Source organism: Podarcis liolepis (assembly GCF_965112155.1).
Source record: "Podarcis liolepis genome assembly, contig: HAP1_SCAFFOLD_314, whole genome shotgun sequence".
NCBI lineage: Eukaryota > Metazoa > Chordata > Lepidosauria > Squamata > Lacertidae > Podarcis > Podarcis liolepis.
Genome location: NW_028148717.1, coordinates 2,423 through 15,197, shown reverse-complemented (window position 1 = coordinate 15,197; position 12,775 = coordinate 2,423). Strand labels below are relative to the sequence as shown.

At 43.3% G+C, this 12,775-nt stretch overlaps 1 protein-coding gene across 1 annotated transcript; it reads left to right on the top strand.

Annotated features, from left to right (window-relative positions):
* Positions 1-26: 26 nt before the first annotated feature.
* LOC310699084 (vomeronasal type-2 receptor 26-like) lies at positions 27-8,956 on the top strand (the record flags this gene model as incomplete). Its single annotated transcript, XM_083520699.1, has 6 exons — positions 27-256; positions 1,388-1,679; positions 2,143-2,991; positions 4,484-4,711; positions 7,629-7,755; positions 8,334-8,956. Coding segments are annotated over 6 exons (2,349 nt in total), but the record flags the coding sequence as incomplete, so codon positions are not given.
* Positions 8,957-12,775: the final 3,819 nt, after the last annotated feature.

Sequence of the window (12,775 nt, the reverse complement as noted above, 5' to 3'; positions counted from 1 at the left end):
TGGGCTTCAGAATCCTGTTGGAAACCATGGGGATTTCAAAGAGCTTAAGTTTGTTTCCTGGATTGCCCCTGCTTTTTGCCCATATGGGCTCCATCCACAACCTAGTTCAGGTTTTCAAGCAGCTTGAAACCCATAGATTTTGCAACCCATCCCTACGCCAAGTACGCCTCACTCCCCCGCCCCCCATCATGCATTGGCTTCTAACCGAAAAGGGCAAACCTATGCATGTGTACTCTGAAGTAACCACCACTGACTTGTAAGTGGCTGCAACCGGAATGCAGCGTAAATCATATTTCTGTGAGAGCCACTTTTATGAAAGCCAATGGGATGCTTCCTCTCAAATATTTGTATATAACGGATCACATGACACAGTGCATGCACACCATTTGAATCACAATGCTTTCGGGGGGGAGGCTTTCTCCAATATTTGGGGGGTCCCCTTCAGCCCCTAGGAGTTGGATCCTATGCCTGTAATCCCATTCATGCTTATTGGGGAAGCAAAATTCATTGAATAAAAAAAAGAAAAGGAGGGATTTGCTTCCCAAGTACTTTTTTAAAAGGCATGCAGCAGGGTAAGGAAAGATTGGAGTGAGCTGAGCTGGTTTGCAAAGAGACCCAGAGCAAATGGATCATCCTATCCCAACAAAATAAATGGAGCCTGAGTGAGACAGACCCTGCATTCCCCAGAAGCAATTTGCTCTGTCATTTGCTAAAGGCTTGGAATTGCATTAAATCAGCAATTTAGAAAACTCAGCGTGCCAAAACAGTGGGAGGGGGGATACTGCAGATTTTGCTCATCTGCTGTTTCTCTGTCTGTTCCTGGAGCTCACTACTGGCAGTCCAAATGTAGCATGGAGAGAGAGGGTGAGAGAGAGAGAAGGAAAGACCATCCCATTCCTACCCTCCTATCTCTCTTCCTCTCTTACGCTGTGATTCAATGGCTGGTAAAAACCCCTTGTGTTTTGGAGAACACTGGTATACTCAATGGTTGTTCTACAGGTTGAATTAAGAACACATTCCCATGAATACTTCATGGTTCAGAAATGGAAGGGAGGTGTGGTGGACAAAGCAGCAGAACAAGAGGTAGGCATGGACATTGTGTTTAAGAGAGAGGCAAAAGGGGTTAACAGAAGAACTTAACAGCTTTTTATTTCTGGGTTTCCCATATCCAAACCCACCAATTCATCCACAGCACATCCCTTTGAATTCACCATTTACATAAATCTAATCAAAATCTATAAGGAGACTGCTCTAGTTTCATTAGTTTGAATAAAATGTTCCTTTCCTATGGGTTGCAACATTCAAGGTACATGGATTCTCAAATCAAATCTAAAACACAGTTGTTTCTCTTTCGCCAGTGTTGCAGTCATTCTTTGTCTCATTGCAGTATGATTCCAAAAAACTACCAGCATGTTCTTGCCTTCGTCTTTGCCATGCAAGAGATCAACAAGAATGCCAAATTCTTCTCCAACATCACACTGGGATCAACATTTTATGAGAATGCTTTTAATCCTTCGCAGACTTGTTGGAACACTCTCACTCTTCTTGTCATGGGACAACGAAATCACACCAATTACAACTGTAATGGGGAAGATAAATTAATTGCCGTCGTTGGAGGGCTCACCTCCCAAAACTCCCTTCAGATGGCCAATATATTAAACCCCTACAAGATTCCACAGGTATGTGTATAGACACATAGATACAACCACAAGGGCAGACATACACAGAAAACCCCCAAAGAGCATCTAGGTGAGCTTTCAGTCCCATTACATTATGTTTTCTACACTTGTGTCCTACATTAGACTTGGTATGAGTACATGATTATGTTAAAGCCTCCTAGCTATGTGTTGCCAACACTGCCATCTCAATTTGCATTGGGATTTTTTTTGGGGGGGATAAACCCATAATACTAATAATCCAAGCTCTGGTTCTTCCAAACCTGGCCATGCCACAATTCATGTAATCATAGGAGCATCCAGTTTCCTGCTTAGAAACTTCTCCTAGTTTGAGACTTAATAATGCCAGGGGTGTATACTTAGAAAAGTAAGACCAGGTGGTTAACCACTACAATAATGAAGTATTATTTCTATGAACAAATGGATGGTTTTCAGATTCCTAAAAATATAATGCCTTTCCCTTTAGCTCAGCTATGGCTCCTTGGATCCAGGGCTGAGTGACCAAAGGCGCTTCCCTTCCTTCTTCCAAATGGTCCCCAATGAAGAAGCTCAGTATGATGGCATTGTCTGGCTACTCAGGAAGTTTGGGTGGAACTGGATTGGCCTCCTTGTTTCAGATGATGACAGTGGAGAAACCTTCCTTCGTACTCTGAGACCAAGGCTTTCCCAAAATAATCTTTGCATTTCTTGGACACTGGTGATCCCACTAGTGACAGTATATTTACCTATTGAGCTTCTTCAAAAATATTTGAATCCAATAATGTTTGCTCTCACACAGCAGCAAATGAATGTGATTCTTGTCTATGGAGACAGTCAGTCTCTAGAAGGTTTGAGACTGATTTTAGTCTCCTGTGAGGTTTTGTCTATGTACCCAGTGGAGAGGGTGTGGATTACAACAGCTCAATGGGATTTGACTGCAGTGCTGGTTGGAGGCAATTTTCCTTCCATATCCTTCAATGGCACTTTGTCATTTACACTCCATTCAAATCCAGTTCCAGGGTTTCAGGACTTTCTACAGACCATAAATCCATGGCAGCCAAATCTGTATTTCATTCAGCAGTTCTGGGCCAGTGCATTCCTCTGTTCATTCCCAGATCACAGTCTAATTCACACAACTCGGGAACCCTGCACTGGGAGGGAGAAGCTGGAGAAACTCACTGGACCTGTGTTTGAAATGGAAATGTCCAGCCAGAGCTACACCATCTACAATGCCGTCCATGCAGTAGCACATGCTCTCCATAGCATGTATTCCTCAAGAGCCAAACAGAAAGTACTGGGTGAGAAATGGAGACAGCAGAAAGTTCAGCCCTGGCAGGTACTGTCAACTACTCTCCTCAATTACAGATAGGTAGCCGTGTTGGTCTGCCATAGTCAAAATAAAAAAAATTCCTTCCAGTAGCACCTTAAAGACCAACTAAGTTCGTTCTTGGTATGAGCTTTCGTGTGCATGCACACTTCTTCTGATACACTGAACCAAATTTGCCAGATCCTTCTATATAGTGAGAAGGTGGGGAGGGGTATTACTCAGAAGGGTGGTGGGAATGGGAGATTGGCAGATAGCTGAGATGAGCCTGTTGACGACTCTTAACGACTGTAATAGGTCTTACAGGAAAAGGCAAGGGGTGAGAAGGTGAGAAATGGCTTAGTCATGTATAATGAGAGAAAAATCAATGTCTCTGTTCAGACCAGGTCTCTCCATGGTTTTAAGTTTGGTAATGAGTTGCAATTCAGCAGCTTCTCTTTCCAGTCTATTTCTGAAATTCCTTTGTAGTAAAACAGCTACTTTGAGATCTTGTATAGAATGTCCTGGGAGATTGAAGTGTTCTCCTACTGGTCTCTCTGTTTTGTGATTCTTGATGTCAGATTTATGTCCGTTTATTCTTTGGCGTAAAGTTTGGCCTGTTTGTCCAATATAGAGAGCTGAAGGACACTGTTGGCATTTGATGGCATACACAATGTTAGACGATGAGCAACTAAATAGTCCCGAGATGGTATGTGTGATGTTGTTGGGGCCAGTAATGGTGTTGTCCGGGTGTATGTGGCAGCAAAGTTGGCATCTGGGTTTATTGCAGGCTCTGGTGCCAGTGTCCGTGTTAAGTCTGGTTGTAGTATTATTGTGGGTTAGGAGTTGTTTAAGATTGGGTGGCTGTCTGTAGGCAATGAAAGGTCTTCCTCCCAGAGCTTGAGAAAGAGAACTGTCATTGTCCAGGAGAAGGATCTGGCAACTTCTGTTTCAGTGTATCTGAAGAAGTGTGCATGCACACGAAAGCTCATACCAAGAACTAACTTAGTTGGTCTTTAAGGTGCTACTGGAAGGAATTTTTTTACTCTCCTCAATGTTAGAAGCACAGGAGTTATTCTTACTGGTTCCTATGTTTCACAGCTGAGCCCTGGCATGGAGGAGGGGCCTTGGGGATTTTCAATGCTGAGCTCTATCATTGGGAGGGACTTGATCTCAGTGAATGACCAAATGCTTTGCAAGCTGCACATTCAAAGTTTGTTAAATTAATCTATCCCAGGATTCTCTTACTTGGAGCTGCACAAGGGCCGGGAGTGTCGGGAGTAAGAACTGGGTTGAAACCTCAAATGTATGCCATATAGCACTGTGGCAATTTAGAGTTGACAGTTCTGGGCTACAGAGACCAATGATTGGACTCAGCACATGGCAGTTTCACATGTTAATGGGGGAATTTTTTTGAAGTATATATGATAAAATGTAGTAAGAATCCAAAGGTCCACCTGCCAAATGGAAAAGAGAGCGTGTATTAGCCTACAAAGTCTGTGTCTTTTTTCCTCTTGCAATCTAGCTTCACTCCTTTCTGAAGAACATCCACTTCAACAACAGTGCTGGGGAAGAAATCTCTTTTGATGAGAAGGGGCAGCAGGCAGGTGGCTATGATCTCCTCAACTTGGTCGCATATCCCAATGAGTCCTTCCAGAGAGTCCGAGTGGGGAGGGTGGACCCTCAGGGCCCCCCAAGAAAAAAGTTTACAGTGGATGGAAGTGCCATTGCATGGAATCCCAAGTTCAAGCAGGTGGGTGTGACCATTTTTTATTTTTTTATCCTCTTCCATCATCACCATCATCTTTTATGAGAAGATCAAGAGATCCAGGAAAACAGTAGTGATGGCTACAAAGGAGGATTGTGAGGAGCGAAGCTCTGGTACTCACTGATAAAATACTGTTTTTGTTTCTTTTGTTCAAATTTGTTGATCCAAAGCTAGTTTGAAGCTAATTTGGAGCTCAGTGTTCAGAACAAGGTATTTCTGAGTGTGCTGGCCCCGGGGGTAAGGTACCGTGAATGTAGCAGAGTCCACACGAAGCGGGGCGAGGTCCGATGCAGAGAGACGGGCGGGGAACAGGAACGCTGGAACAGAAGGCTGAGCAGGTAACAGGAACACCGGATGGTCGGGAACAGGAGGCCGAGCAGGAAACAGGAGTACTGGATAGTCAGGAACAGGAAGCCGAGCAGGGATCAGGAGTACCGGTTAGTCAGGAACAGGAGGCCGAGCAAGGATCAGGATCACAGGACGGTCCGAAGCCAACAACGACGTTGCTCCCGCAACCTGGGGCCGGGATGAGTGGGCTTTTATCCTCTTCTAAGGTCAGGGGCGGTCCCGACCCCCAGGAGCCCCGCCTACCTTGGCCTTAAGGCGAGCACTCCTCCTGGGGGCAACTAGTTCCCTTCGCCTCTCTGCCCTAAGCCTCTGCAGATCAGGAGAGGCCGAAGGGTTACTGGGCCCTGGAGGAGGCTCACCTGTGGCCACTGAGTCATCAGGCTCCTCTGGGGCCAGGAGGACTTCACCTGGGGCCAGCTCCTGCTGCACTGCCACAGGTGCAAGCTCTTCAGCCTCTAGGCCTTGCCCCAGTTCAGCCGGCCCTGGGGGCGGGGACTCCTGTGCAGGCTGGGATTCCTCTGTTTCATCCTCCGAATTGGAATCCCAGGCCATCACACTGAGTAAGGAATCTGCCAGTGTTTAAAGCTCCTCCCAAATGCATTGTTGGCAACAATCTCTACCATGCGGAGCCCAAGTAGAAAGAAAATAATCCACCACCTGAAGTGTGTGTCACTAATGTTGATGGATGGCGTGCCGGTGATATCCTGTCCCAGGATGTTGGTCTCCGTTAGGCTGATGGTGAGGCCAAACTCCATGCAGGCTTGGCCATAATTCTTGTTTTCGGTTTTTTAAATAAATCTTTATTAATTTAGTAGATAGGTAGCCGTGTTGGTCTGCCATAGTCAAAATAAAAAAATTCCTTCCAGTAGCACCTTAAAGACCAACTAAGTTAGTTCTTGGTATGAGCTTTCGTGTGCATGCACACGAAAGCTCATACCAAGAACTAACTTAGTTGGTCTTTAAGGTGCTACTGGAAGGAATTTTTTTATTAATTTAATATACAATCATACAATAAAGGTAAGTATAACAAAATTAAGCACAAAAAAGAAAAAAGGAGAAAAAAGGAGAAAAAAAGGATTAGTCACCTCAAAAAGGGCGAAAAGGGGTTTAAAAGCAACAAGAAAAGAAAAAAGGACAATTAAAAGAACCAAATATTTATACAACCTTGTGTCTTTTCCAATAAAGTTTTCTGTAAAAGACTTCCAATCGTACTCATTATACTTTTTCTAGTGTCTTGGTTTTGTCGCACAGTTTGTTTTATATCTTTTTCCATATATTCCTCTAAGATGTTTATTCCATCATTTATTGTACACAAATATCATTCAGTTCTGCTATGATGGTATCATCTTTACAATATAGTCTTATATATTCCTTAAATATTTCCCATTCTCCGTATACTTTTTGATTTAAGGCTCCCCTGATTTTTCCATTCAGCTTTGCTAATTGGAAATACTCGGTTGTCAGGGAACTGCCATCAGTACTGGAGGGGGAGCGCAAAAGCCAGAGGGATTCCACAGAGCGTCCAGGGATTGGGAGGAGGAGCCCATCTTCTGGAGAAGAGAATCAGTGTAGCACCAGTGGAGAAGGGGGGCAGGTGGGGGAAGTGGCGAGGCGGTCCCATGACTCCTCCCTGGGACCATCGGGGAGAGTAGGGATCCTCCGTTGCCCGCGCCCTCCCTGCGCAGAAGGTTTTCGCTCAGAGAGGGTAGGTTATTCCAAAATTTCCTTATATTTATGCACGTCCACCACATGTGATAGTAAGACCCTCTTTTGGGGATGAAAGCATCCATGCTAAGGAAAGGGCTAATGCTCAGAAGGCTATTGAATGCTGTGCTGTCATAGGCCTGAGGTAGTTGATGGATGGATTGAATTTCTATACCGCCCTATACCCAGAGGTCTCAGGATGGTTAACAGAATAAGATCAACGTATAAAACCACAAAATACATAATGAATACATACATAATGCATAATGAAAATAAAAAACCCAATAGCCCCCCAGAAAAAACCCTGTACATTTTAAGAGGGAATAGTTATGGCAGTTTCTACAGCTATGGCAATTATGAGCAGTCTAAACAGTTAGAGCAGCAGGAATGTTCTCTTGTGCTGCTGTCAGTCTGTAACAGTATTTATCATAGATTAAAATCTATGTAAGATGTATTAGCAATGTAAGTAACACCTACCTGCATTGTATAGTTTAATCTGAAAGTTCAAGTACATTTGGTAAGAAGGAGAAGCAGCATCTGCTGCCAGCTCCTTATTTCAGCTCTGCTCTCCCTCCAGGAGGGAATCAGCATTGGGTTTTGAGGAATCAATCAATCAAGAGGGAGAAGGTTGGCACAAGCTTCTCTTTGCCATTCAGACATGTGCTGGGCTGGCCAAATGGTTAGGTGACAGCACAAAGCATCTTTATTGGGGGGCCTGATGCTTGCCCAGGGAGAAAATGCTTGACAGCCATCCTCTAATTTCAGTCCTGTGACCTTTCTGCTGCAAAGCGGACATACATGACAATAAGATTTATTCCATTCAAAATCCCTTGTTTGTCATTACCATTAGATGCTGCCCATTTCCACCTGTGTTGAAAGCTGCCACCCTGGACAGAGTATGTTTCCACAGCAGGGAAAGCAAATCTGTTGCTATGACTGTGTTCAGTGCCCTAAAGGGAGGATTTCAGTCCAGAAGGGTAAGTGAAGGAACCCAAGTCAACTGGAATTCCAATCTTCCTATCCAACTTTGACATTCATTTCGTAGTCTTATTATGTCTGCTTATTTTCTGTCATGGATGCCAAGCACATGTGTTTATGTTACTGATACATATTCTTCTTTAATCTCCCCTCCCGTTTTGACAGCCATTCTAGAGTATATTGTGTGAAATTACGTCCACATAGCAGTAACCACCATTGAAATCAGCATGACATACATCTGGGTAGAAATGGTTAGGATAGCACTCCGTAGATTCCCTTTTGTCAGCATTGAACCTGCAGCCAACAAATTTGCATCTTCTGTTACTTACAAGTAGAGCTAGACATGTTTAATGGGAAAAGACTGAAATCAATCAGTATACTCTAACCATGACAAATAAATATGAATGGATTGATTAGTAAAGCTGAGATGCTCATGGAGGAACCATCACTTATTTGAAAAAATAGACTTTGGTTCATCAGCTCAGTAATATGTTCCATGTACAGCATAATAGACAGTACCAATAATATTAATGATTATTGCTTCAAGAAATGCTAAAAGCATGCTTCTCACTTTCAGATGCAGATCAATGTGAGAAATGCCCAGATGATCACTACCCAAATGCCTTTCAGGACCAATGTATTCCCAAAAAAATAAGCTACCTATCCTATGAGGAGCCCTTGGGGGCAATGCTGGCCTCCTTGGCTCTCCTGCTTTCTCTGGTCACAGTTGTTGTGATGGGGACCTTTGGTCTGCACTGGAACACTCCCATTGTCAAAGCCAACAACTGGGGCATCACCTGCACCTTGCTCTCTTCTCTGCTTCTCTGCTTTCTCTGTTCCTTCTTATTCATTGGCAGGCCTACAAAGGTGACCTGTGTCTTTAGGCAAACCATCTTTGGCATCGTCTTCTCCATTGCTGTTGCCTGTGTGTTAGCCAAAACCCTCACTGTGGTTCTGGCATTCATGGTGACCAAGCCTGGGAACAGCCTGAGGAAATGGCTTGGCAAGAGGCTGGCAGGATCCCTTATCACCTTCTGTTCTCTCATTCAAGCTGGCATCTGTCTTGGGTGGCTGGCATCCTCTCCCCCATTCCCAGAGTTTGACCTGCACTCCCAGGATGGGCAGATCATAGTGCAGTGCAATGAAGGCTCCAACATCATGTTCCACCTTATTCTCGGCTACATGGGTCTTTTGGGCATTGTGAGCTTCTCTGTGGCTTTCTTGGCCAGGAAGTTGCCTGATACTTTCAATGAAGCCAAGTTGATTACCTTCAGCATGCTGGTCTTCTGCAGTGTTTGGCTGTCCTTTGTCCCCACTTATCTGAGCACCAAAGGGAAATACATGGTGGCTGTGGAGATCTTCTCCATCTTGGCCTCTACTGCTGGCTTACTGGGTTGCATCTTCCTCCCCAAAATATACATCATTATACTTAGACCTGAGATGAACAGTAAAGAGAGATTAGTAAGGAAGAAGGATGACCATAGTTGAGAGGGTGAAAGAGATGCCATTAGCCAGGGACCTTATGTTCTGGCAAGGAGATGTTATTTCCTTTGCTTTTATTTTGATCATCATTTCTTTGTTTGTATGTTCCATCTTCTATGCCATCCAAGGAGTACCTAACTCTCCCTCTCTAGCTATTGTTTTCTCAAAAACTCTGTGAAAAAGCTTAAATTGAGAGATGCCATCTTCCCCATGGCTGAATGGGGATTTCAACCCTAGTTTCCCAGGGCCTTGGACAACACACTCATCGCTACACATTAAGCTGGGGCCATGGGGTATTTATGCTTCTTTTGTAAACTTTGCTAAATATCTGCATTTTTGGCCTGCATTTCTATATCCTCAAAAGACACACACAGGCCAAGTAAGGAAAATTAACCCTCTGCTCACCTGCTGCTGAGCAGAATGTGCAATGCTGTTACTTACTGTGATCTACTTCTCCAGGGTGTTGTCTGTGTGGAGAAACATGAGAATTGATTCAGGCCCAAATCCAGGTCAGGCCTTCCTCAGGTCAGGTTGTGGCTAATGTTTTCAATATCCGTTCATTTTTAAATGCAATCCTTATTTTCCTTTTGTTTATATATTTGTTCATTAAATTCATGTTACAGTAATCACAACGTTCAAATATTGTTCGTGGGTTCCATGATTGTACCAATATTCCAGGTATACAGCACAGTTAAGAGCACAGTTGTGTGCTCTTAAGAGCTCTCTGGCATATTAGAGACAGAGGTTTGGAAGAGAAATTCTTACTCTCTCTTTGCAGAGTTGGCACAATGGGGATTGCTCCAAGCACATTAACAATAGCATTTCTTCGAGACTTCCGGGTTAGTGCCTCCGGCAATGGCGGATTTCCTCTGATCGGGAGGAATCCGCTTCATGAGAATTAGGGTCTGGACCGCCACGGCGAGGCGGAGACACACCACAAACCACATGCGGGAGAAGCCTTTGGACGTGGGATTCGGCTGGCACCTTCTGCGCCTCCCCTACTTGCGGGGAAACCCGGTTTCGGGGATCCGGAGCGACGTGGGGTGAATGGTGCAGTGCTTCGAATCGACTGCTCTTTTCACGGAGTGAAGCCGCATTGCTGTTGCCGGAGAGCGCTGACGTTTTCCTGTGAACAATTGGATTTTAAACAACTGCCCGTGAGTAGAACGAAAAATTGGGCTATGAAACTTCTTAATTTGGCACTGAAGCGGGAAGGTCTAAACAGGAAGTCCGCCTTCCGCTTTTGTAAATAGATTGAAGCAAAGACATTGCAAGCTAGAGTCTGGAAAGTCGTTTGTAAAGGACTAAATTTCCACCAGTTAAAATTACCAAACCCCCCTTGGAAGCAGGAGAAGAGGGGGGAAATTTTAGACTGTTTAAACCTGCAGAAGAGAGAGTAAAGAAAGATAAATTTCCACCGTCTTGAACCTGGGAGTGGGGTGTCAGAGACAGACGTTTTGGGGAAGTTCATTGACTGTGGATAAAACGTTTTTTGACAGATAGTTAAAAAAGAGAAACATTTTTATTCCAATGTTCCCTTTTGCACTTAAAAGGAACAAAATATCTGAAAAACGAAAGGAACTTTGTTGCTGGATCTGCTTTTAAAAAGACAGATACAAACAGAAATTGTTTCCTCTAGAGGGAGCTTGTGAAACTGTTGCTGGAGTCGATCTGGGGAATTCTACAGCTGTAGAGATTAAAGATCGTGAGACCAGACATTGACCTTGAACAAGAATGTGCCCAGAAGAAGCTTTAGTGCTTGCTTTATGCAAGACAAGTGCTTTACTGGAACAGCTACATGAGAAGATGGATTTGATGACTGTTGCAGTTGGCAATTTTGGACAAACAGTGAATACCTATATAAAAACCACTCAGGAACCAACCCAGGAATGTGCTTTGACAGGGCAAGTTGTGAAGAAGATAAAGGAGGAGATTGTTGCTGAACCTCAAGTAATAGAAATGGAGAGAGCTGCAGCCCTGCAGGAACATAAGTTGTTGTTTCTGACGACTGAACCTGGAGAAAGTCAGATTTGGAGAGATGGAGTACTGTTTGGTCTGGAGATGGGAAGTTGGATAGATCCCCCTATGCAGGGATGTTTTGACATTTTGGATCTCGTTTTGGGCCAGGGGGAGTTTGGAGTTGTGGGGGCCCTTAACCTTGGAGGGACTTTGAAACATGCCTTCAAATATCTTTTGGATTTCAGTGCTGACTATGGAAAATGGGCTGACTTGTTGAGAAGGGATAAAGATATTGTCAAGTTGGAGTCTCCCCGAGAGAAAGGAAGGAAATTAAGAATCAGATCAGCAGAAGATAAAGTAAAGTGCAGGTATAAATATGAAGAAGACCTGCAGAAGGGACATGGAAAAGACTTAAGAGCATCAGATAGAAGGTCACCAGATTGATGGACTAGATGGAAGGGATAGAAAGGACTGATAAAACCCGAGACCAGGAAGAAGAGACGATGGATGAAGATTGGAAGAAAGTTTTTAAAAATTCATTTAGAAAATTATTGTTAAATTAATGAGTAGTACAAAAATGTTGGAATGAAACTATTTGGCTTTAGTAGAAATGTTAAAAGGAATTATGTATAAGTAAGTTTTAAGCTTTAAGCTTTAGGGCTTTTCGTGGTAAGATAAGGTTAAAATAAATAAAGGTAATTTAATGCCAGAATATAGTGAAAGATGGAAAGGATTTGCTGAGATAATTAATAACTAGAATACAAAAAAGGGAGGTGTGAGGAGGTCGATGAAACAAGTTAACGAAAGATAAAGATTTGGGAATATTGGATTTGTTTTTAATTTTTTTGTTTATTTTTGTTTTTGTTTTGATGTATTGTGTACTTTGTTTTTTTCCTTTCTCTTTTTATTGACTTGTATTGTTTAATTGCTCTTTTTGTCAACCTTTTCTTCATTTCCCTTTTTTTCTTTTTTCTCTGTAATTTTAAATTATGAATAAATATCATTTTTTAAATAAAAAAATAGCATTTCTTCACAAATGGAATCACGCAATCCTTTTGTTAGCTTTTAGAGAGAATCTTCGTTCGTGTGGCTTTTCTTCATCTGGGAGCAATAGCTCGGCTAACAGCTTCTTCCAGAAAGACAGAGGGAGGGAGGAAGCAAATGGTTTGAAGCTTCAGGACCAGCAATACTTAGACTTAATGAAATGAAATCCATTAATTTGATCCCCCACCCACCCCTATGTTCCTTAACGTGTACATGAAACCATTGAGCAGGTTCTTCAGGACTATTGGAGTAAATTTGTCAACAATATACTGGTGAAACACAGCTCTACTTTTCCTTTACATCTGCAGGTGTGGCTGTGGATTTCTTACCTCACTGGTGGACTAGTTTAGAGCCAATAAACTGAAGCTCAATCCAAATATGACTGATAACTGTTAGTGAACAGTTCCCCAAACCAGATGGATGAGAGGTGGCCTGCTCTTGATTGGGCTCCACTCCCTCTGAAGGAGCAGGGGTACTTCTTGATCCATTGCTGTCATTTGAGGCTCAGGTGGCCTTGATGGCATGGAGTGCCTT